The sequence below is a fragment of the Rana temporaria genome, chromosome 2 (assembly GCF_905171775.1).
Source record: "Rana temporaria chromosome 2, aRanTem1.1, whole genome shotgun sequence".
Taxonomy (NCBI): Eukaryota; Metazoa; Chordata; class Amphibia; order Anura; family Ranidae; genus Rana; species Rana temporaria.
Window position 1 is genome coordinate 206,577,360 of NC_053490.1, and position 27,261 is coordinate 206,604,620.

Here is a 27,261-nt window from a genome sequence, read left to right on the forward strand (position 1 = left end):
AGGCTCTCGGTGAAGGAGCCAGGAAGTGAAATGCTATCACAAACCCAGAAGTCCCACAGTGCTGTCACGTGTTCAATATGTAACTGGATACATCTGTAGGTAAAAAAAAAAAACTCCTTTTGACAAGAAGTTAATTTATGAGATTGATCTTTACATTGCACACTTTCTAAGGTGAGACAATTAACTAGCATACAATGAGAAAATGGTTCAGATTTTGAGATGTTTTTTCTGTGGCTTTTAAATTGACAATTATTTGTTCCCAGCATGGCATGATTGGTTTTAAGAAACCAATTTTATTGTTGCAGCTTTATGCACATTATTAGTTTGAGACGCTGAACAGAACCTGTTGCTTGCACGATGAGAAACAACATATAGATTTTTTTTAAATATGTTTTGACTGTGGTAATATATTGGGGTTATAACACTGAAAAGGGAGAAAGGTAAACTATTCCATTTTTGCTTTTTAGCTTTCAAATCCACTTATAAAATACTTTTCAAAACCTTTTGGTTACCACAAGATATCTCTTAATATATATGCATATTTATTCCTTTTTGTAGGCTTACCGGCTCTCTAAGGGAAGAGTGTGGCCCATGATAATAATTCTTTGTCTTATTGCTGCTATTCTCTCTGCATTCCTGGACAATGTCACCACCATGTTGCTTTTTACTCCAGTAACAATAAGGTACTCTATATATACATTTTATCATTCAATAGTTAAATATACATATGTCAATGGTAATTGTATAAGACGACTCTATAATTTGTCTTGATATGACATTATGCACTACAATATTGTTTTTTTTATTTTAGTTATTGGAGTTTTTAATTTACGTGAACTGCAATTGACGTAATTTCATTCCATGAGTTATGCTCTTGAATATATATGAACCTTAAGGGTGTTGCGTTAGGATTGACCACATGCTTTTGGTAACACTGGCAGAAATACTACCAAAGCAAGCCATCTGACTGCTATGGGGCACAAGGTGGGGGAGCCTGGTTAGAGCTTCAGGGATGAGGCAGCCAGCCCATTCCACCTATAAGCAGTTAAATTGAGCAGCGTGGCCCTATGCAGTCCTATATCAGCTGTTGGTGGGTCTACCGGGACCCACTGTAACAGCTCAGACTTGATAAAAAAAAATACTGGTCTCATGCTGCTTCAATAGGAAAACATTTAAAACCGGTGTTACTATAAAACATATTGCATCAGTAACAAAATATTGTGCAACAAAATTATAAAATGGCAAAAAACAATATGCATTCATTAGACAATACTAATCCTGAAAATCCTATAGTCAATCTCAAGTGAGTTAATAACAAAATAACCTGGGCAACCTCTCATATTAACTAAAAATCACAAAGTAACCCACATGATAAATATTAGGTAGAAATAGCTGCAAGCTAGCACTAAAAATTATATCGCTTCACCCTACACAAAATGCAATGGCTAAAAAAAGTGTAGTGCTGCCCCCTGATAATTGGATTACTAAAAGTTTACAAAAACCAAATGCATCAATATATCTGAATTACATGCATCTTGTGATGAACACAGAAATTATAAAGTGCCTTATTTCTAGTTACACCACTGGCTAGTGATGTTAACTATGAGACTAAAGTTTGTCAAAATATGACTTCAATGTTGTATAGTCCTTCTTCTTTTTTTTTTTTTTCTCTCACGTTTAATATACTGAACATATGCCTCATCTTTAGAACCTGTATATAATGGATAGATAGTGGATATAAAAAAAAATAACATACTTGGCTGTAATGTGTGTAATTTGCTAAATGTATGTTTAAATACCTGTGTGTTTTTTTTTTTATCAGCATTTTGACCACAACAAACCTAACATGTCTTTCAAAGCTTTAATATGGTTTCAAATATATCAGTCTTTTATAAGTAGGCTAAAAGTGTTTGCGTAATACAGATCAGCAGGGCACCTAAGGGTTGAATTATCTACTCGGTTAAGTTTTACTAAAACACTCCTGGTAGTCTGATTCCTGACATTTGCCCAAAGCCACTTTTTTTTTTTTTTTCTCAAGCAGTGTCCTTCATACTTTCCCTAAAGGCACACCAACAGGCACAGTTTTAATGAAGAGACTAAGCTTGCCATATAACAAATAAAGAAAAAAATGAACAAAAAAAAAGCTTTTTGAAAGTAAGACTGAGCTACTTGCTAAAAATACAAAGGCAACATGCTTAAAATGTGAATTTGAAATATTAAAACATAAATCAATGCAGATCTGTTATCCTAAATATAAAATTAAATGTGTTTTTAAATGCAAGCAGTGTAGATTCCTGAATGTGTCCTGATGTCAGGCTTTTGCAGTCCTTGCATAGCAGGGCTGGAGTGTGTGAGAGAACTCTATACAAGGAGCCAATCGCTTCATGTGGTGATATGGAAAATCATTGTGATACGGCAGAGAGAGATGAGCTGATCACTGTGCCGGTTTATGTGTCACTGTCCAGTAAACAGTTGGGGCATGTCCGGGGTTACTTGGGTTCACAGGAAGTGGGTTGAAAGATGCTGGCCATCAGACTGAGGACATCCAGCAAGAAAAAAAGTACTGAAAGCAAAACTTCTGGATTGAGAATATATATCCTGTATATCGGCGACAGCGGGTTTTGTTTGGTTTATCGTATAATGGGCTCCTCATTTTTATCTTATTTTTAGCTGGCGTTCTGATTTAATGTGAAGCTTCTAAGAATGTTAAATCAATTTGATTAAAATTTTCCAACTGCTCTTTTATATGATATACTGTATTGTTTTTTACAAATATGAAAAATGAAGACACGAACAAGGGTTCTCAGAGTGCTATGTGTAAACTTTAGAGGTAGCATTGCTTGTGATAAAGAGCTAACTGAAATCTTCAGCACAGCTGTCTGATAAAGAAGGTCTTTCTGCAAAGCTGAAAAGCATACAGTCAAAAAAAAAAGACTTGCGTTTACACATGCTTGTTAGTTAGATTTCATAATATGTAATTCATACTTATCTGACTTGAAAGAACGTTCTTTTAATTTTTTATTTCAGATGATAAAACAAAAATATGTACTAAACCAATATACATTTCCCGTGCTTTGCCTACGCAGGGCAAAACAACTTCATTTTCGGTCCCTCCTCTGCAGATGCACATACTTAACCACTTAAATACTGGGCACTTTCGCCCCCTTCCTTCCCAAGCCAATTTTCAGCTTTCAGCGCTCTCGCAATTTCAATGACAATTGCACGGTCATGCAACACGGTACCCAATTTTTTTTTTATCATTTTGTTCACACTAATGGAGCTTTCTTTTGGTGGTATTTATTCACAAAGTTTGTATCTTTTGCGATATAAGCGAAAAAATAGCGTACATTCTGAAAAAAAAATATTTTCTATTTTAAAAGCAATCCAATAAAATCGAATTTTGTCATAAATTTAAGCCAAAACTTATTCTGCTACATGTCGTTGGTAAAAAAAAATCCTGTTAATTGTATAGTAATTGGTTCGTGTGATCACGGACAGATGTGCGCAGGTGATCACGAACATATGTGTGCAGATAATCATTGGGACATATGATTTTACTGTTGCATATGTAGGGGACAGGTTTTTTTATTGTGTAGGAACGTTATTGTGGTGACGTATGTGTTTACACTATGTGGGGACACTGGGCCAGTGATTGGTGTGTAAAAAGCTGTAAAAAATGGCTCATACACACTGATCACTGGCTGGCTGCATTGATCAGCTCTCCTCTCCTCACTGATACCTTCCATGTGAGGAGAGGGGAGCTGATCGCCTAGCAACAGGCTCTCTATATACATCACATAATGGTTGTGATTGGACACAGCCACCATGTGATCAGAAGGGCCAATTACAGAGCCCTCTTGCCGATCGATGATGTGCAGTGTCCGGGTGACACAAGCACATTGAGATTGCGGCGCTGCGTGGGAACGCGTGCGATTCCCCCTCTTTCTGGGGGGATGTTCCTGAACGTCCATTCTGGAGAAATCTCCCACCCAGCTGTATATGTGCAGTGACCGGGTGGGAGCTGGTTAACCACTTCAGCCCTGGAGTATTTGGCTGCCAAATGACCAGGCCACTTTTTGCGATTCGGCACTACATCGCTTTAACTGACAATTGCGCGGTCGTGGGACGTGACTCCCAAACAAAATTGACGTCCTTTTTTCCCCACAAATAGAGATTTCTTTTGGTGGTATTTGGTCACCTCTGTGGATTTTTTTTTTTTTGCGCTATAAACAAAAATAGAGTGACAACTTTTTAAAAAAAGCAATATTTTGTACTTTTTTGCTATAATAAATATACCCATTTTTTTTTTTAAAAAAAAGCTATTTTTTTCTCAGTTTAGACCGATACGTATTCTTCTACATATTTTTGATAAAAAAAAAATCGCCATAAGCGTTTGGTTTGCGCAAAAGTTATAGCGTCTACAAAATAGGGGAACGTTTTATGGCATTTTTATGAATATTTTTTTTAACTAATGGTGGCGATCTGCGTTTTTTTTAAAATTTATTTTGACTGCGACATTATGGTGGACACATCGGACACTTCTGACGCTATTTTGGGACCATTCACATTTTTATACAGCGATCAGTGCTATAAAAATGCACTGTTGTAGAAATGTGACTGGCAAGGAAGGGGTTAACCACTAGAGGGCTAGGTAGGGGTTAAGTGTGTCCTAGGGAGTGATTCTAGCTGTGTGGGGTTTACTGTGACACAGCACTGATCACTGCTCCCGATGAGAGGGAGCAGATGATCCGTGTCCTCTCACTAGGCTGAACATGGAGATGTCTTGTTTAAACTGGCCTCTCCCTATTCTGCTGCTCCGTGACACAGGCGGACATTGAGTCCGCAGGTCCCACGGGCAAATTCATAATAACGGAAATTTTTGTTGCTTAGCGCAGCCATGCCATTCTGCTGACGTAAATGTACATGGTGCGGTCAGCAAGTGATTAAAGTGGTATTAAATCTCAAAACAAAATGTACAGTATGCAAATACATTTAAAGTGGTTGTAAACCCACTTAAACAAAAAAAACTAAGACAAAGGCATAATGAGCTAGTATGTAAAGGTTGAAGACCATCAACTCACTATTGCATTACCACTACACTTGGTAATCGGGTGCATACCAGTGTAGTGTTCCTTAATCCGCTGACTCACCTATTTTAATGGTGCCGTCTCCATGACTAGTAATTGATAACTATAAAAAAAAGTGCAGTGGGGAAAGGACCCTCTGAGAAGGAGTCACGGGCAGACCAAGCTGCTTAATAAAGGATATTATTGTTTTTATTGCACAATATACAGTAAATGGTACAAAAATTCAGACACTAGGTACCAACAACAGGATTATATTTAAAATTAGACAACGTTGTCTAAGAGCAGCTGCGTCATGCTTACAACAAACATACACACAACAAATACCCAGACATATCATAAAGTATAGAAATATTGGACTAGAGTACAAATCCTGGTGGCTTGCACCCTAAGGAGATGTGTCCATCCTGTTACTTTAAATAGATGAACTCCCAACTGGGGGGTAGATGGGTATGATGTGGTTAAATGACACTTGAAATTGGTCCCAGGACATAAGTCACTGCTAAGTAATTGGTTTTATACTAGTCACAAACATTACCGCTCCATATATTTGGCTATTGAAAATTGCCACCTTTTGTTTTTCATACACTGTTTGATCAGTAGATAGAGTACAAAAATGTATTTGCATAGGTTACAATCCTCCGCTGTATAGCAAGTCTTGCTACAGTTTATGGCTTATAAGTTTTTACCCTCCTAGGAATATCAATCCATAAAATGGAGAGAAGTACTGTATTATAATGCATGCCACATTGATGAGAGAGTGGAGCCAAATATTTCCAGTTCCTGAGCCTTAAAGTGGATGTAAACCCACTGTCATGATTTTTTATTAACACTGGGTTTATCTGTAAGGATTTATATGCCTCCTGCATGTATCCTTATCTTTTTAAACTCGGCGGTCCTGACCCCCGCAATATTGCAGAATGTGTGGGCGTATGTTTGTTTTTTCCGGCGCTAGGTGGGTGGGGTTGTGATGTCAGAGGACTCATTCGCCCACCTCTGCATTCCCCTTGCCAGCCAGCGTTGCAAGGACAACCCTTGCGCCTGTGGAGAGTAAAGTGCATGTACAGGTGTGACCGAGCGCGTTCTGTGAAGTAGAGCGTGCTCATGTTACTCCTGTGCATATGCAGAAGCAACAGCAATCGAAACAGGAGGATTATAAAGAGCTAAGGCAGAGCTAGTACATGAGATATGCAAATAACCTGCCACTCACAGCAGGGGGGAAGAATAGACAATATTTGTCTGTTATATCTCACTAAAAAAAGATAAGAGGATTGCTCAGAGCTGGATTAACTTTGTAACAAAACTGGGCACAGATGATCTGAAATCCTATACTATACATTGTGCCAGCCAAAAAATAAATAAAACATTTGGGTTTACATCCACTTTAAAACCCTATTGAAAACTGGTCAGAGATCAAAACTGTTCTAGAAATGAGCAGTTATTTGGGAAAAAAATATTCCTCAACTTGCTAATGTTTTATTATCTTCATGAAAATGTTTTAATTTTTTTTTTTACATTTCTGTGACAGTCCCACAAAACACAATTTGCTCCCCCCCAAAAAACGAAAAAAAAATAAAAAAAATTGCAGTGATTGAGTCTGGCCACGTGATTTCCATGAACCTATCTGGTGCTGAACTGAAGCTTCCAATATAAGACAGTAAGATGTTAACATTCCTGTGGATGTGGAAGATGTTCAGCAAACACGACACCCGGGAGAGTGACTCCAACACCAGGGAGGGGGAGAAATTTAATAGTCTTACCCCATTACCCCATATAATAAACACACATGCCAGCGGCAGTGGGTCAAAAAGGCAGTGACACTTCCTGTGTGCGCGCCAGATGTAGAAGACTATGGCGTCACCAATTCTAATATACCGGAGCTGAAGCTGAAGCTTCCTTCTTCATTTTGATAGCAGGCCCTCTAGACTCATGTTTGATCCATGGACAACCAGGTGAAAAAGGACTTGCATCTGCGTTACTTCAGGCTATCTCCGAAACGGTCATTTCAAGGTCTGGAAGAATGGAAAAGGACAGTCTTTTTATTTATTTTTTCCTTTCCTTCTGGACCTGAATGGACTTGTAAGTGGATGTAAACGGTCCACATCTGTTTTACATCTGCCTGAGTTTCTGATCAGATCCACCTGAAAGATGGAAAGTGAGGCATGATAGGAAAGCCCATGTGAAATGATTGTCGGACTTAATTCACACAAGCCTCCTGCATTTAGGCTATTTAAAGGCAGGCAAAAAAATCTGGGAAATATAAACCAGCTTTATGCTTCCCAGATCAAGCTCTCATGTGTTTTAAATGCATTTGCCTTTATGCAATTAAAAGAGAAGTATGGCCAAAGCTTTTTTCCTGTAAACGCAGTTTGCTGTCAACAAGAAACACTGTCCATGTGATCAAATTAAGGAAATTGTGTTTAAATGTTTAAACTCTGTTTAAATTCATGTCTGAAGCTAAGGAATGCATAATGCCACATGTAATACCAATGCATCGGTGGCAAAAAAAGTTGCATCAGGTTTTATCTGCTAGACAATACAAAACATGTTCTGATTGTGAACCATTAGCGCAAGAAATATGGAATTTCTAAAGAGTTTTAATCTAACAATGGTCCTCAGTAGAGCATGTTCTAACTACTTGCAGTCAAAGGGACAAACTGGAGGAGATTGATACAGCACTATTCTGAAAAACAGGCATACAATCTCTTATCACAGGGTGACCAGTTCAGTTGCTCATGAACAAAAGATCAATTGATGTTAACCCCAATTTAACACGACATGCTCTGTTGACAGGCAGTGCCACCTATCAACCTCAGCCATTAATGGTAACTGGGTGAGTGTTAGGCTCATGGTTGTGGCCCATTAGCCACTTTATGAACTGCAGTTTAGCAGAAAAAAAAATTGGAATCGCCACCTGTACACAGAATAACAGCTGCTTAGATGGGCTCTGAAAAGCTACCCACTAGGAATCACTTTTTCAGAGCTTTGACTAGTGGGAATCTAGTTTTTTAACTGTAGTAATGTATGTATTGGAGTGCCTAGGCACACTGGCATGCCAGGAAGTGCACTGGTATTTTAAGAGGAATTCCAGACAAAAGGCAAGTTCTTTTATTTATTTATTTTTTCTTGGACATAATATACACACTATAACTGTTCCAGTGAAGGGAACTCTTAAGGCATCAGCATACCAAGACATTTTGGACAATTCAAGTCATGCTCCCAACTTTGTAGAAACAGTTTGGGGATGGCCCCTTCCTGTTCAAACATGACTGTGCACCAGGTCACAAACCTGGTACGTAATGACATGGATGAGTAAGCTTGGTTTGACGGCACTTGACTGGTCTGCATGGAGTCCTGACCTCAAAACAATAGAACACCTTTGGGATGAATTAGACTGGAGACTGTGAGCCACGCCTTCTCATCCACATCACTATATGTGGAAAAATGTTGCGCTACTGATGTGGAGATGATAGCAGCCAGCATCAACAATAAGACATATTGTAAACAAAAACTAAAAAACACAAAACGGATGCAGCGCTGTGAATTGAAGCCAAACCTAAAAACGTGAGAATAGGAGAAAAGTATATAAGGTGTGTGTATCTAAACTCGACCACAAATCCTGTGTACCAATACATACAATGCTGATGAATGTAATCTAGTATGCAAATGAAAAGCATACATATACAAAATACAAAAGAAAAGTTCATAAATGTGAAAAGTGAGTGTGTATAGTCCATAGGACAGTGCTGCATATCCTTGGAAAGAGAAAATAAACACACAAGTTCAAGATAGATATTCAGTGTCCCAGATGTAGAAGGCTATGGCGTCACCAATTCAAATATACCGGAGCTCCAGAAGTCCAGACACCGATACAGACCATAGAAGAAAACAGAGGCCTCCACATAGTGCAGATAAATCAAATAGTTTGATGTAAAAAGACTCGTCTGTTCCAATAAAAAATATAAAAGGGTACAGGCGTCGTAAAAATGCTTGTAAATAGTGATCACAAAAAGATTTCAATCAGGGCGTAGTCCTTTTTTACATTGAAAATAGTCAAAAATGTTTCTCCATTAAAAACGCTAGTAAACGAAACGTGGCTAAATGCGAGTTACCGTGTTTACAAGCATTTGGCGTTTCAAATGCCTCTGAACATCCGTCCGTGCTTTCCAAAAAATGCTTCTAAACTCAACTGCCTAGAAATGATTATAAACGACCCTGTGTACATGTACTGATAAGATAACATCGAGGAGTAGACATGTGCATTTCGTGTCATTCTTTTTATTCTTCTTCTTTTTTTTTTTTTTTTTTAAAGTGTATTTTGTGCGTGTACTCGCGAGAGGAGCCGGACTGCAGGAGTTTGGGAGTAGGCAGGCCTCCCCCAGAGGCAATCTGCCACCTTTCTCCATGCCCCGGGTGGCAATGGCTGGTGCGTGAGGGGGTCCTCCCACACAGCCCACCCTACCTGCTCCGCTTTGAAGCCCAACGGGGCAGAGGGACTCCCTATAAGGGAGTGAGAGGATCTAGCCCGCTCAACCAGCCCCGTTAGCCCTTCGCCTCTCCTTTTAGAGACCGCGTGGTCAAAGTGCGTGCATGTTAACCCAATTTCGAGTGCGTGTAAGTGTGGTGGTTTTTGTGGGAGGGGGGTGGGCGTACTAAGCTCAGGCTTACCTCGCATAGCACACCCACCGGGAGCCGGGCTGAGACCACCAAACTCAATTCACATGTAGCCGAGACCGGGATCCGAACCCCTAGGTGCAGAGGTGAATGGCTTGTCAGCGCAGTGCCAATCGCGTTGAGCCACCGCAGCTCCCATTTCGTGTCATTCTGAATTGATATTCAGACAAATTTTCATTATTCGGAGATTCAGTACTCTCCGAATACCCAAATTACAATATAAACAAATTTTACCAAACGCGAATAACGAAACAATTTGAATTTTGGAAATTCGGACTGAAATTAGAATCTAATCTTACAGCGAACTTCAGTCGAATTCTAACTGTACACGTATTGCTGAAATCAAAGACTGTGTGTGTTATTAGAGTACCATTTTGAAATAATGCGGTTTTAGTTAAGCCAAAGGTAATTTAAAGATTCGTATTCATTTGATGAAGATTTTTCTTTTGTTCACTTTGCAACATTGGAGTAAAGACTTTTTTAAAATTTTTAGATTCGACCTAATCAAAATTTATTGAGTCAACGTTTTGAATAAAAAAATGTAAATTCGAAAAATTACGAATTGAACATATTAACCAAATTTAACAAAACTACCGTATTTATCACGGTATAACGTGATCCCGCGTTTTTTTTGTACTTACAGTTTTGGTGTCTTGCGCGGAGTCCATCGGCGTCGGGTCCGGCGTCCTTCTGCGGCTTCGGGTGTCCTCTTCGTCGGGTCCGGCGTCCTTCTGCGGCTTCGGGTGTCCTCTTCATCGGGTCCTTCTGCGGCGTCCTCGCATCCTCCCTGCTCGTTTCCCGTGCCGAGTTTGAATACTGCGCCGACATATACAGAGCGCAGTACATGTGTATTGTCGGCAATGCTCGGCAACTCTCGCGCTGACGTCCTGTACGTCCAGGATGTGAGCGCGGAAGGAGCCGAGACTGCCCGAGTGTACTGCGCTCGGTATATGTCGGCGCAGTATTCCAAACTCGGCACGGGAAAGTGGGTATCGGTGTATGCCGCGCACCCACGATTTTGCCCTGATTTTCCGGGCAACAAAGTGCTCGCGGTATACGCCGATATATACGCTAAATGACTAACGTAAATTTTTTTTTTTTTTTTATGCATGTCTATTGAGGAGAGTTCAGGGGCAACTGCTCCTAAACGTCCATTTACCAGCAGCAGTGTACAGTACATGAGGCCTAAAAATGGGATGCCATTAAAGTTCATGTGCGTGTAAAGGCAGGCATCCCAATACTTTTGGTAATATAGTGTGTATTTCTAAATGTTGCTTATTGTAAACCTTCACTTTTTATGAGTTCAGGTCCACTTTATTAACAAATGACTGCCCTAAGGTGTGGTGTGTTTCTTGTGTGTGCTTGTAATGTTGTTGGTGTATGCAAAGAATAGAAATTTTAATTTTTATTGCTGGTTTTCAGATTTTTCAAATTTATTAAAGATACTGGGTTTGATCTTTTAATGAAATTTCAAATTAAAAACTATAATAGCCACTAAAACACTAGAATGACTCATTTTATGACCTACTTGCAATTACTCCATTAGAGACATTATTCAGAACAGTCAGCATTTCAGAACTGTGTGTTATGTTAACCTCAAAAGATCTGACATTTTCAGCATATTGCTTAATCAAATGTAAATTCCCTCAAAGCCACCACATATGCTTGCAATGTACCCCTTTTTAACTTCAAATAAAAACCTTGTATAATTAGAATATAATGCAGGCTTTATGTTCTGTTCCATGCTTCAGGACAAAGCTCTTCAACATTGGTGACCTTCCATTCATTGCTTTAACACTTGCCACCAGTGATGTAAACGCCTCATCATATCCAGTGGCTATAACCTTTCATTTCAGAGACTGTTTTCATCAAAAGCCAGGCTGTAATATGACATGGTTGCTTTCTTATATTCTAGGTAGGTTTATTTTAGGAAGTTCATAAAGCAAATGCTTATGTTCTTTACCAAATTTGTGTTTTATAGGCTTTCATGTAGAAAAAGACTGCAGTTTAAAATCACTTGGCCTTAACATCGTAATCATTTGTTATCAGGACAGAAACTTGGAATAGTTAACAGCGCTGTCTGAGAACAAATGCTGTGGGGCACATATTCATGGTTTTTACTTTGCTTTGTGATACTCTCTAAAAAACAAATGCCAAACAGAGTTTGTCACATTATTCTTGTACTGATGTATATAGATAATGAAAGCTGACAATCTCTTATTTTAAAAGTGTTGTCTAAATATAATTTTTTATTGCACGCTTTTGCAAGAAATGTTAGATGTAGAACTACTTCAGATGTTATTTAAAAGTCAAATACTATTAATATTCTTTTGTATTATCTTACTTCTGAAGGGCTACATTAGAAAATTTGGGACGATTGGCAAAGTTAGGTGCAAAACTTTGCACCTAATCTGCTGTACTATTTAGTGACTGAATAGGTTAAATTTTGCTGAATCACTTCAACTCTTCTTGACCAGGCCATTTTTTTGTGATACGGCACTGCGTTACTTTAACTGACGATTGCACGGTCCTGTACCCAAATTTGTCGTCCCCCCCCCCCCCCAAATAGAGCTGGACCACCTCTGCGGTTTTTATTTTTTGTGCTAGATAAAGAAAAACAGACCATTTTGGGAAAATATTTACTTTCTGCTATGAAATATTCCCAATAAAAAAAAAAAATTTAATTTCTTCATCAATTTAGTCCAATATGTATACTGTGAATAGAAAAAAGATGTCACCGGCGCAAATAAAACCTTATCCCTCTAGTTCATTTTAATGGGTCTGCTGCAGTACAGTGTACACCACCAATGCTGGGGGCTATTCAAATAGTGAAAAGCAGAAAATGGTAACTGCGCCAACCCTACAGTATATTATTAGTGCTGCTGTGCAAACTCTAATATTAGAACAGTAGTGCTATTAAAACAATATTTATGGTGAACCAAACTTTAGAACAAATAACAATCTGTGTGCCCATTCATATGTGCCCCAAAAAAAAAAATCGCCCAAAAACAATACAAAAAATGCTGTTTGTGTGTGTATATATGTGTGTGTGTGTATATATATATATATATATATATATATATATATATATATATATATATATATATATATATATATATATATATATATATACAATTTTTTATAATGAAAAAAATATTAAAAATGAGTGCTAACATATATAAATCATTAGAAGGTGCTCTTAACAAAAGTCCCAGTGAACAATCTGCCGTTTCTTCAACCGATATGCTAATAACCATCACATGGATTTCCTTATTTTTGTTTCTCAAGCTCTCATACAAAGCAAAGACCTGATCATTGCACAATATATTGAGCTCTTTATTATAAAAGTATAAATAAACAATGCCCACTCACATTTGCTAGTGCCTCCAGACCGGCACCAAGTCTTTCCAGCAGTTCTGTGTAAGGACGTTCTGCAGTGTTTTCCCATGGCTGGCGTGCGCTCCAAGCCTTGGTGCTGTGTGGGTCAGCATCAGGAAGTGACGTGTGATGTTTACCCAAAAGCCTCTTTGCGTTTCGCAGTATATCGTGCGTCATTAGGAAGCTTCCTGAACAAACGACAGATTGGTTCCTAGGTGTGGAGTGGTTAACCCTAAGATAAACCAAAGGCGTTTATACATCCTAGCTCTGGTGAGTGCCCACTTCTTAAGTTGGAGGTAGCACAAACTGGTGGAATAGCAGCTACTCTTTCACAGCACGGAGTTGTACACATAAGGATTCAATTGAACACCTTTTGAAGAGGTTCACTGGGACTTTAAGAGCACGTTCTAATGATTTATATATGTTGACACTAATTTTTATATTTTTTTCACGTGTGTGTGTTTATATATGTAGCACTGGTATTTTTGTCATGTAATGCTAAAGATTGCATACCACTAGAGGGAGCCAAATGCCAATGTGAGAGATATATATTAACTTACACAGGCAGAGCAGAAAATGTTTATGGACTGTGAAGAGACTCACTTACCCATAATGCTCACTCACTTACCCATGAACACTAGGTGGCTGAACTGCATGCTGGGTGGGTAATAAAAGGCAGAGTGCAGCCATTTTCTGTCTCTTCTGGATGCATGGTCTGCCTGTGAGGATCTGTGAAGGAGTGTTCAGAGAGGGCCTACATCGTGCAGAGCAGAACAACATCCATTGACTCTGCCTTACCACAGTGTGCTGGAGAGGCAGTGTGATCGGGTCTGAAGATCCAGGACCCTTGACAGAGACAAGTGGATGTCCGGTTTGCTTGCGGAGCTGAGCAGCGTGACAGTGCTGACTGGCAGCAGGACTGAGACAGCCGGAGCGGAGGTTCACAACTTTCCAGACCTGGTGTGGTGAGAGGGCTGTCGCCCAGAAGTTATTTAACACCCTTAACACACTTAGACTCATTTCACAGTGTTGCTGGGACCTGTAGTCCTACAGGGAGGCCTCATTCAAATAGACTGAGTTCAACCAGGTTTAAAAGCCTATGCTTCATTGAGGGCTGACTGATGATTAAGATATACCTACACCGAATGCATCTACAAGTGTGCTGTATAGCAGGAATTGTTATCACTCTTCAGTTATGTTACTTCATTACTTGTTAAACCATTGGATTACAAACACTGCAGTATAATCGCTAGCCAAAGACAAAGAAGACCAGAGACTACACTTCTCATTGGGAGGGTTTGTGCTGTGGATACAGTAAGACAAAGGGCTGCCTTATACCTCAGGGGAAGCTCTTGAGAAACTGTATTGTGCTGTGTTGATATCTTTGCATTAGTATGTTTGGTGCGGCCGTACTGGAAGTGGGAAGGTGACCAGTGTCAAGGCATTGTCACTCTGAGCACTAGTCCCACTTGGAGACGCGCCGCAGTAGAGGCTCAAGGGACATTTAAGTGTTAATAATTTGTGTACACTCATTGCACTATTATAGTAAGTTGTATGTTGATACAGTTATTATAACTACTGTCTTTATACTAGTTCCAGTAAACTTACATTTTGGTTGATCACAATTGGTGTGAGGCTTGTTCATTATTCTAACAGGTGGAACAACGGATGCCCAGATAGCGATAAAGGTACACTGTTATGTGGGGTTGTTCCTTTTAGTGAAGGTTTATTTGTTCTAGAGATTGGTTCACCATAAATATCGTTTTAATAGCACTATACTAATAATATTAGAGTTCGCACAGCAGCACTAATAATAATATACTGTAGGTTTGGCGCAGTTACCATTTTTTCTTTTCACAATATGTATTCTGCTACATATTTTTGGTAAACAAAAAAAAATCCCCAATACGTGTATATTGACTGGTTTGGCCAAAAGTTACAGCATCTACAAGCTATGGTACAAGGGGGGAACTAATGCGCAAAACCAAACTAACCAGGGGCACTAAAATAATGTTTAGAATAAAATATTAAAATCACTATAAAATGTAATATTAAAAGCAGCAGCCACTACTGTAAAGTGCTCACGCACCGAATAGCATATGTAAAGAGGGGGGTGTAATGGCGCTTGCCAGTTAAGGACTGAATGATCAAAAGATATAACGCACAGAAACGCATGAAACTTGACCAGTAAAACTAAAAACGTGTTCCACTCCTATTTCCTCAAAAACCCTTTATACATCAACAACCATGATCTGAAGGATGGAAAATGTGAAAATGAAATCCAAAAAAATATATGACTAAAACAACAAATAGTCATTCAAAAATGTTAAACAATTGCAATATTGTGTGATAAAATCCAGTGCAGACAATAAATGTGCAAATAATTAATATATAGTGAAAAAAGTAAAAGAAGATCCAAGACAAGTGGGGTGGAAAAACACCTTGAAATATAAAAAAATACTCAAATATGAAATATAACGTGCACCAACAATTGTGCAGGTGAATGAATAAATAAATAATGTTCAGGCAAAAAATGTGCTTGCAAAAGTTTTCCAAAGTGCACAGTGCTGTGTAAGGAATAAATAATAAATTAAATTCAAGTCCGAACAATCAAGTGCTTGATTCAATCTTTCCCCAAAAGTGCAATGGTGCTTGAACAAAGGATGATGCTGCAGTCCACCGCACGATCATTCAGTGTAGTTGTGCAGATCAAATAGTAAGGAAATACTAGCCTCTCACCTCAAGTAAGGCTAGACAAGCCTAATTGATGTCAATGGAGCCCAGCAGGTACAGCTAATGATGAATATCTTCAGGACAGCTCAGCTTGCTCAGGTCATCTGACCACAGATTATCCAGACCGCTCTCAACAAAAACACAATGCAATCTCCATAGTGTAGTAAGCAATGATGCGGTTTAATGAAAAAAACGTAGCACTCACATTTAAAATTACTGTAGTCAGCATGCAGATGATTACAGGAAACGTATTCAAAGCAGCAGTTCTCCGCTCTCGGCCGCGAGCGGAGATGACGTCACCGACGGCACTCCTCCTTCTCCTAAGGAGGAGGAGTGCCGTCGGTGACGTCATCTCCGCGGGGCGGTGATATTGCGCGGGACAAATCTTAACACTTTTTGGGGAGCAGTGACACTAATAGTGATCGGCGCTAAAAGAAAATGCACTGTTACTGTACTAATAACACTGGCAAGGAAGGGGGTAAACATCTGGGGCGATTAAAGGGTTAAATGTGTTCCCCGGGAATGATTACGAACTGTGGGTGAGGGGGTGCTTTGACTGGAGGAATGTAAAGGTCCATGTTCCTGCTTCCTTAACGATCGGCAGGTCCCCACGGACATCGCATCCACCTGACTCGCTGAGTCAATCACTGCGGACCGCCGGCGCACGTGTGCGCCCCAGACCCGGAAGTTTTAGATCACGTACCAGGTACAAGATCTGGCGCAGAGCGGTGGCCCTGTTACAGTATATCTACGGTGGGAGGTCACTAAGCGGTTAAAGTGTTACTAAACCCAGGACCCCACATTCACAATATCTGGTCTCCCACAGAACATGAAAAAACAATTATTTTAGTAAACCTAAACTGCTAAAGACCCTTTCCATTAGAAGTATATAGCAGTCTTTTGACTTCTATCAGTGTCTGGTTAAAGCTTGTAGGAGAAGTTTTCATTCTACTCTGACTGTCCTATGAGGCTGCAGGACCCCTCACCCTCTGTCTGGACAGAGCTGATTGGCCCTGTGCTGATCACATGCACCCTCCCAAGAATTTAAAACAAAATAAAAAATAACACGCTCTAGCAATACACACCAAGGTGGACATATACCCCCAGGGTTCTGTACTGTCAGGAGATTGGGGACGGAGGTAATGATCAGCGAAGACAGGATCAAATAGCCTTTTTACACAATACACAGGATTAACCCCTTAGGTTACACAAGGAGTATAACAAGCATGCTTTACATGGTTTAGTAACACTTTAAGCTGATACTTCCAAACAAATGCTGAAAAAGCTATAAAAATTGAAATGAAAGCAAATGTATTTTGATGTACACTGTATAAATCGTTCCCTGCTTGTTTTACATGTTCCTTGTCAAGTCATGTCAATTCTTTACAGGTATGTATTCTTTTCTACAAAAAGCACAGCAGAATCTGAGTGGGTTTTGAGGCTAGGAACTTTGTAAGTTAATGGAGAGTTTATGTTGTATGAAAATGACACCATCTAGTCAATCCCCGGGGGGGGCAGGATCAGATAACACTGTTATCCGATCCTGCCCCCCCCGGGGATTGATAGGTGCATGCAATCCACACCCATCCACCACAGAGCCTTATTGTATGTATAATCTGCTGGGACTTGTAGTTCTCCAATCTCCATCTTCTCCATGAGCCCCAGGAGAAGATGGAGAACTTGCAAGTCCCAGCAGTCTAACTACAATAACAGGCTCCAAGGTGGATGGGTGGGGATCAGGCAGTGCACGGGCTGATGACTTTGGGGGCGAATATAACACCACATAAATTCATTACTAACAATGTAATTTTTCAGTTTATTTGTGCCGATCTGTAAGGCTGCGCTATATACCATGATCTGTGATGCTGGGGCTTTATACTCTGTCCTGTGATGCTTGGGCTATATACTCTGGACCAGATTCTCAGTCATCTGCGTATTTCTGCGGCGGCGTAACGTATCCGAATTACGTTACGCCTCCGCAACTTAGACGGACAAGTGCTGTATTCTCAAAGCACTTGCTCCGTAAGTTGCGGCGGCGTAGCGTAAATCGGCCGGCGTAAGCCCGCCTAATTCAAATTTGGATCAGGGGGGCGTGTTTTATGTAAAACTACTGTGACCCGACGTGATTGACGTTTTTGCGGAACGGAGCATGCGCCGTCCGTGGAATTTCCCAGTGTGCATTGCTCCAAAGTATGCCGTAAGGACGTCATTGTTTTCGACTTGAAGGTAAATGACGTCCAGCCCCATTCACGGACGACTTGCGCAAACGACGTAACTTTTTCAAATTTCAACGTGGGAACGACGGCCATACTTAACATTGGTACGCCGCACTTATGCCTCATATAGCAGGGGCAACTATATCCTGGGAAAAGCCTAACGTAAATGTTGTAACTTTACTACGTCGGCCGCGCGTACGTTCGGGAATTCGCGTATCTAGCTAATTTGCATACTCGACACGGAATTCGACGGAAGCGCCACCTAGCGTTAAAAAAATAAAAAGCAGTTAAGATCCGACGGTGTAAGAGACTTGCGCCTGTCGGATCTAATGGATATCTATGCGTAACTGATTCTAAGAATCAGGCGCATAGATATGACGGGTCGGATTAGGACTTACGACGGCGTACATGGCGCTGCGCCATTGTAAGTCCTTTCAGAATCTGGCCCTCTGTCTGTCCTGTGATGCTGGGGCTATATACTCTGTCCTGTGATGCTGAGCTGTATACTCCTGAAACTATGGGTGGAAGGAAGTGGAATACAGGGGACAAAGTAGGTGGATTATATAAGGGGTGTGGTTTATGAGAAGTGGGATGGGCCAATTGTGGAGGGGCATGGTCTTGCGCCCCCATCCTAAAACTTCACCAGCCGCCACTGTGTACTGGTATACATACTATCTATGAAACTTACCTGAAAAAGAGAGCCATCCAGCCCCGTGCTGAGACTGCTTCCATCTTCAGCTGGTCTCCCTTCTGGATAAAATAAGTATGCAGATGAAGAATTGTCCTGAACTTGAAATGTGTTCTGGGTCTTTGGTCTTTGTATTAAAGCTACATGGCAATCATAACTGCAAAAAACAATGGACACTATTCTGTACTCCTGCTTCTGGACCTTTTTAGCTGCCTTTTTGATACAGTTGACCACCCCCTCCTCCTCAAAAAAAAATGTTACTCCCTCAGTCTTCGTGACTGTGTTCTTCAGTGGCTCTCATCCTACCTATACCAACGCACCTTCAGTGTCACTTACAATTCTCCTCTTCCCTTCTCTGTCAGGGTCCCCCAATGTTCTGTTCTTGGAATTCTCCTTTTTTCAATCTACACCTCTTTCCTGGGTCAGTTGATTGCCTCCCACGACTTTCAACATAATTTCTACGCTGAGGACACCCAAATCTATCTCTCCACCCCTCAACTCACTCAATCAGTCACGCATCACTAACTTACTAACAGACATCTGTCTGGACCTCGCACCACTTACTCAAACTCAACTTGTCCAATACCAAGCTCATATTTCCTCCCCCACATGCCTCTACCCCTGCCTTCTCTGTCGAGCAATGCCACAACCATCCACTCATCCCAACATGTCGGGGTGCCAGGTGTTATCCTGGACTCTCTAAACTGCGTCCCTTTCTAACCAATGAAACCACAAAGCTCCTGATCCACTCCCTGGTTTTCCCTCACCTAGACTACTCCCTCCTCCATGGCTTACCTTAACCACTTAAGGACCCGCTCATGTACATATACGTCGGTACTTTAAAGATGGATATCTCGGTAACGGCAGCAGCTGCTGCCACAACCGAGATATCCATTTTTCTTTGAGCGGTCCTGTAAACGATAACATGGTCTCTGCGGCAGATACGCTGCGAGATCACCGTTGGCGGCCGGAGAGGGCCCCCCTCTCCTGCGCCCTCTGCCGCTTACCGGAGCCGTCGGCATCTGTGGAGGCGATCGGGTCCTTTCCTCTCCTCGGCTGGGATACGAGTGAGGGCAAGATGGCCCCCACCTGTCCCCATAGCATAGCAGGGCGGAAGTGACGTCAAGACGTCACTTCCGCCCATGCTTCTTAAAGCAATATTTTCTAGTTGTTGTTTTTTCAAATGACAAACATTTTTTTTTTTTTTGCATTTAAGTCCTTTTCACCCCAGATCTCATATTTAAGAGAACCTGTCATGCTTTTTTCTATTACAAGGGATGTTTACATCCCTTGTAATAGGAATAAAAGTGACCCATTTTTTTTTTTGTGTAAAAATTAATAAAATAAATAAAACAAAAACATTTTTTAAAGCGCCCCGTCCCGCAGAAGCGAACGCATATGTGAGTAGCACCCGCATATGAAAACAGTGTTCAAACCACACAAGTGAGGTATCACCGCGATCGTTAGAGCGAGAGAAATAATTCTAGCTCTAGAACTCCTCTGTAACTCAAAAGATGCAACCTATAGAATTTTTTAAACCTTGCCTATGGAGATTTTTAAGGTTAAAAGTTTGACACTATTCCACGAGCGGGCGCAATTTTGAAGCGTGACATGTTGGGTATCATTTTACTTGGCGTAACAGTATCTTTCACAATATAAAAAAAATTGGGCTAACTTTACTGTTGTCTTATTTTTTAATTAAAGTGTATTTTTTTCCCCAAAAAGTGCACTTGTAAGACCGCTGCGCAAATACGGTGTGACAAAAAGTATTGCAATGACCGCCATTTTATTCTCTAGGGTGTTAGAAAAAAATATATATAATGTTTGGGGGTTTTAAGTAATTTTCTAGCAAAAAAAAAATGTTAAATCTTGTAAACACCAAATCTGAAAAACAGCCAAGGTCCTTAGGGGCCTTAAGTGGTTAAATAGACTATTCCCCCCTTTCAGTCCATCATGAATGCTGCTGCCAGACTCATCTACCTTACGCTCTGTGTCTGCTACCCCTCTCTGTCAATCCCTCTATTGGCTTCCACTCACCCAACAAATTAAATTCAAAATACTAACAACTTGCAAAGCCACCCACAAATCAACCCCCAGCTACATCATTATCTAGTCTCAAAATACCAACCTAATCGTCATCTTCATTCCTCCCAAGACCTCTTGCGCTCTAGCTCCCTCATCACCTCCTCCCATATTCGCCTCCAGGACTTCTCCGGAGCATTTCCCACCCTTTGGAACTCCCTAACCCAATCTGTCAGACTATCTCAAAATCTATACACTTTTAGGCGATCCCTGAAAACTTTTCTCTTCAGAGAAGCCTATCCCTCCCTCCACCTTACTGCAATTCTATTTTCTTCAATTAAATTCCCCACATCTATTACCCTTTTGTATCACTTGACCTTCCCTCCTAGATTGCAAGCTCTAACAAGTAGAGCCCTCTGAATCCTCCTGTATTGAACTGTATTGTAATTGTACTATCTGGCCTAATGTAAGCGCTGCGCAAACTGTCGGCGCTATATAAATCCTGTATAATAACAGACCGTCGACTAGCTTTTTCAATAGGTCATCAGAAATTACATCTGGGAATGTTTCTTTTTTATCTAAATCTAACCAGAATCTTACCATGAACATTTCTATATATAACCAACTCCATCTCAATATCTGTGTAGCCAAGAGAAATGGCTGTTTATTATGGAAAAAATATTACATTTCTTTGGCACTATAAAGCCGAATGTCCACTGTTCTATCCTAGTTTTTCATTAGCCCTAAAATGGCACTCTCCTAGAAGAACAAGTACAATTTAATATTAGAAGAAATTTGATAGACTTGCATGTCATGATTAAAAATCACTAGATGGGTATTTTATTAATAACATGCTTTCAAACCAGTGAAGTTGGTAGTACTATCCAAATTTGAAATGACTTTTCTGTTCAATCTTATTTTATTATTATTATTGTTGTAAGACTGATCACAAAATATACTTGGATATAAAAAAAATACATTCGAATGTGAACATTCAAAAGCTGTCTGTTCAAGGTCATAGCAGATGAGCAGGATATAAAACGAGGAATAACATCAAAACATACCAAAGTTAACAGTAGAACCAAGATTGAAGCTGAGATAAATCAATCTGAAATGAAGGATAGGAGGTATACATGAATGCATTTCATAAAATCAAAATCCAACAGTTTATAGAGTCATGAAAGGCAAGAGTAGGAAAAGAAGGGATAGAAGAACAGAGAAGAGGGAGGTCGACCGTTCTAGGACTTGTCGCATTACAAACATGAGTAGTAAGAGCTCAAGGCTCCAGTAGGGACTCGTCAAACCCAAATGGAAGGAAATGATCCGCCCAAGCTTGCAATGTTTTTAGGTGTCTGGAAATGTGTCCTGGATATATGAAATGACTTTTATGTTATGAATGATAGTACCTGTTTAAGTACTCACAAATACATTGTACGTATTTTTTCCTTGCTGACCTGCTCTTGCTTATACTTTGACTTTAATGCTTTGAGTTGAATACTTGGGAAGACACAAGACAAAAGACATCTGAGTTTGCTCTTTTTTATGTATATTTCAGATTTGTTTCTAAGAATTATTGAAGCCAGGCAATCACCTGTACTAGAAGGTGGTGAACAACTGCAGCTTTTAATATATATTTTTTCCATGACGCCTGCTTAATTTTTAAAGGGAATCAGTATTTTGCCTATCCTGTGCAAAATTTTCTCTCACCATGTAAAAATGCTCAGAGCTTGCGAATAGTTGTGTGCACCAGCACTATATGCTGCATTGTGAAAGGCAGAGAAGAGGGCATACCCTTACATAGAAATCCCATTTGTTTTTCTTTAGGACTTTAACAGGTGAACAGATAGCAGGAAAACAAATAGTAGAGGAGCATAAGCACCAAACGTCTGCTTGTCAGTTATTTTTACCTCAATGGGCAATGTACAGATTGTCTGAAATGGATGTGATGTCAGTCTAATTAACTTAGCTTTTCAGTCTTAATACTTTGCAAGAGAGAGGAGGCGTTCAGCTTTACAGAGGTTCTTACAAGTAACCATGGTTAAAGGTTACTGACCTTTTACACATGAATGGAACTTTAGTGTAATCTTTTTTTTCAGACTTTAAAAATACCACCTTTTTGATGATGATAGCTAATAGTTATAAATGAAAGTAAATGTTGATTGAGTGCCCAACAGTATCTCCAGCTACAAAATACAGGAGTGTGGCAAGAAATTGCTCAAACTGCATTTAGAGCAGATGGGAATCTTTTTTTACCAGTTGGGTTTTTCGGTTTATCTGGAATGTGAGAGATAGTGCTGCAGAACACAAATTTGGGGCCTAACATTCAAATGAACCGGAATCAAGAATTGTCATTGAGAGATCACTGTTGGGGTATCAAGATTCGTAAGAAGACCAGATCAGAGTGGCTAAAAGATCACTTATGTGTACTGACCCTTTAGCTACTTCATAACTTCAAATTAGATTAGGCCTTTAAATAAAAAACCTAGCATGTAGTGAATTTCAAAATGATAGCCTAAGCTTTAATCTGGCGATATATTTACTAGACATGTGCACAGAATTTTTTTTTCGTTTTTTTTGTTCTGTTTCGTATCGTTCCGTAGGTTCGTTTTTCGTAAGACGCACGTTTTCCTGTTCGTTCCCGTTCGTTTTTTGTACAACAAGATTTTTTCGTATCCCGATCGTTTCATATTTTTGTTACCGTTTTATTTTCGTACATGCGGGATGTTTCGTTATTCTGTTTAATTCATGTTCGTTACTTGTTAGACAATAATTTTCGTGAATTTTCGTCAATGATTTGCATTCTGTGTTTTGGATTTTTTTTTCTGTTCGTGTTTTCGGTCGTGTGTTCGTGTGACATCTATGACAATTTGTTGTGGATGTCATGTGGGCATGCGACTGAAGATACGAAAAGAAAAAGGATTTTCGTCATTTTGTACTTTCGTAAATATATCGCAGGATTCGCGGCACTTTCAACACGCGGCTCATCCATATTAACGATTGTTAAGCCCCATACACTTGGTCAGACTTTTTTAACAACAAACATAAAAACGATCGTTTTCCGTTTGTTCTCAGAAAATTTGTTCGTTTTTAAACTCCATCAGAAAAACATTTTTGGGTTCAAAAGTCTGGCCAACTGATCTCCCTTAAGATGAAAATCCACAGAAAAGTTTATTTGGCTTTACTGTACTACTCGGCACAAAAGAGAAGCTGCTAACTACACTCACTGCCCATTCAAAAAAATGAAAATTACATCTGTGGCAAGGGATTTGCATTCTGTGTTTTGGGTCCTTTTTCTTTTGGTGTTTTCGGTCGTGTGTTCGTGTGACATCTGTGGCAAAAGATTTGCATTCTGTTGAATCCAAAATACGAACAGAAAAAAGGAATTCAAAATACAGGGTGCGGGTCTTTTTGTTGTGGATGTCATATGAGCATACGACTGAGGGTGCGAACAGAGAAGGGATTCAAACAAGATACATAGTGCAAATCTTTTGTTGTGGATGTCGTGTGAACATACAGCTGAGGATACGAGCAGAGAGGGGATTCAAACAGGATACAGAATGCATATCTTTTGTTGTGGATGTCGTGTGAGCATGCGACTGGGGATGCGGACAGGGAAAGGATTCAAACAAAATGCAGAGTGCGGGTCTTTTGTTGTGGATGTTATATGAGCATACGACTGAGGGTGCGAACAGAGAAGGGATTCAAACAGGATACAGAATGCAAATCTTTTGTTGTGGATGTCGTGTGAACATACGGCTGAGGATACGAGCAGAGGGGGGATTCAAACAGGATACAGAATGCAAATCTTTTGTTATAGATGTAATTTTCATTCTTCTGCCGTTTTCGTTTTGTCGTATTCTCGTCAGATCGTTCGTTCGTATTTGCGGTTGTTCGTTATGCGGCTCATTCGTAATCCCGTTGTTTTTCGTATTTTGGTGCTTTAATTTTTTCGTATGTACACATTATTCTGCGGGTACGAAAATGAACATTTTCATACGAAAATAACATTCGTACGAACGGGAATGCACATATCTAATATTTACAGAACGTTTCTTTCAGCCTGCAGGCTAACCAAAAAGCTAATTCCTCCATCCATGCCAATAGCGCAGATGGATAAATCCCCCTGCTGGCTGGTCTATTGTATTTTGAAAGCCAGCCGCCCTTTTTTTTTTTCTTTTAGCATCCTAAACAGGGTTAAACACAATTAAATAGATCTCATTTCTGGTTAACTATAAACCAGATTTTGAAAACCAATTTATTCTTAATCCTTACGGTGCACACAATTTATCTATAATAGCCTATCTTTTTTAATGTGAAACTACATTTGTTTTCTACAGAAAATTTATAGGCAATTTTTTTATTTATATAAAATATGGTTTGGTAGGTTAAAGCCGTATTTGATTCACATTAGCCTATGGTTACCTGTGTAAACAATTTTTTCATTTGAGGAATTCATTAATATATTCTATTTTAATTGTGGTAGGGTCATTAAGGGCTGCATATATAGTAAAGATAACCCATATTAATAAAATGTAACACTTTTCGGCTTTTGTACACAGTCTTATTTTAAGTACTTTTGTTGTTAGACATTTTGTATGAAGATTCAATGAGGGTAGACAGCCATAGCTAGTCTTTGTTACTATGGAAACATAATCAATGTTTCAGGAGGTGGGGTGCAAACAAAACTAATGGAATTTCTAGTTCTGAGTTTGTAATGTGGTAATATTCAGTAGGGCCAGTGGTTCATTAATTGCTAACCAGTGCATTCAGTTCTTTAGCTATACCCATATCTGAAATCTTATAACCTAATATCCTCCATTAACACTTCACAAGAGTTCAAGGCAATCTTCTGTATCTCCCCTAGGTTGTCACATTTTATCTTTCAGGCTGCCTTGACACCCTGGCTTCCTTTTTTGCAATAAAACGATCCTTGCACTACAAATGAGTATGGTTTAAATTGAGCATCTCATGTAAAACCAAAGTCATGTAAAATGACCTGCTGCCTTCTACATTACTATATGTAACTGATTTGTATTGGGCTGGTTTCAAACTGCCGCACCTCAGTTTGGCGGCAGCGCACCCAGTTTACCCAGTTTTTTTTGCCATTAACCCATGGACTTTCTTTTAGGCTTTCTTTTAGACCAGTAATTTTCAAACTGTGTGCCGCAGCACACTAGTGTGCCACGTGAAGTTGGCAGGTGTGCCGTGGGAAATTTGAAAAATATTTTCAATTGCTAGTGTTTTGAAACCTTAAACATATCAAAAAATGTAATGGCAAATCAATGTCGTAAAAGTTAAAGTAACATATATAAAAACACAATTTGTCTGTCATTAATTGGTTCCTTTTATAATGCGAGACTTGTGTGAGATATTGTGGGCACTCGATCTCTCCAATTTTATTATAATGGAGGCAGCTCCTTTCCAACTTATTAGTAATTGAAATTCTGCTATTTTTGTCTTCATGGTTTTGCGAGTTTGGATTTTCAACATCGACTGAAATCAAATCGAAAAGGAGCGAGCGACTTCTTAAAATCGTTGCTGAAATGCTTGCTGGTTTGTTGACTTTGAAGTCTAGCTTCAATCTGATTTGCTTTCAAAGGCAGGCACATACTTCACATTAAATTTAGAATTAAATATAAACGTAAAAATAAGTCTTCCACATAATTGTTTTAAAATGGATGTAAACCCCCAAAAAATAAAAAAAAATTAAGGCTTGCATCTTGTACAGTATAGGATTTAATGTCATCTGTGCCCAGTCTTGCCACAACGAGTTAATCCAGCTCTGAGCAATCCTCTTCTCTTTTTTCAGTGAGATAACAACGGACACCCAGAAATAGGCATCGGTTCTTTCCCCTTGCTGTGAGTGACAGGTGATTTACATATCTCATGCACAAGCTTAAGAGAGGCATTCTGTGTACTTCATATCCCCTCCTCCTTTCTTCTCCAGCTCTCCCAGGTTTGGCTGCTCCATACCTCAGCATGATTGGGCACGCTGAAGTCATGTGGTGACTCTTCTGGGTTTTGACTGGATGTTGGTGATCATAGCAGAAGTTCAGTGTAAGAAATACACAGGAGAAAATGCATGTTGACAAGCAGTGTAGAGGTGGGCGGGAGTCTACTGACATCACAAGTCCACCCACCGAGCTCCGGACAACAGACCCACCCACAGAATCCGCAGTTATAACGGGTCTCATAACAGACACAGGGGAGACATTTGACAGGTAAGGATACATGCAGGAGGCCTGTATATCCTTATAGATAACCCCTATGGCAGTAGTTTAGAAAGGATGAGAGTGGGTTTACACCTACTTTAAATCTTTTCAGGTGTGCCGTGAAAATGTTTAGATCAGGGATATGCAATTAGCGGACCTCCAGCTGTTGCAAAACGACAAGTCCCATCATGCTTTTGCCTCTGAGTGTTATGCTTGTGGCTGTCAGTCTTGCTATGCCTCATGGGATTTGTAGT

The 27,261-nt window shown here is 39.8% G+C and overlaps 1 protein-coding gene across 3 annotated transcripts in view; it reads left to right on the forward strand.

Annotated features, from left to right (window-relative positions):
- Positions 1–27,261, forward strand: part of OCA2 (OCA2 melanosomal transmembrane protein) — a 424,742-nt gene that overhangs the window by 265,288 nt on the left and 132,193 nt on the right. For all 3 annotated transcript variants that reach the window (XM_040336315.1, XM_040336313.1, XM_040336314.1), the window contains exon 13: positions 559–683. In XM_040336315.1, coding sequence (XP_040192249.1) covers positions 559–683 — 125 coding nt within the window. The remainder of the gene's footprint in view (positions 1–558; positions 684–27,261) is intronic.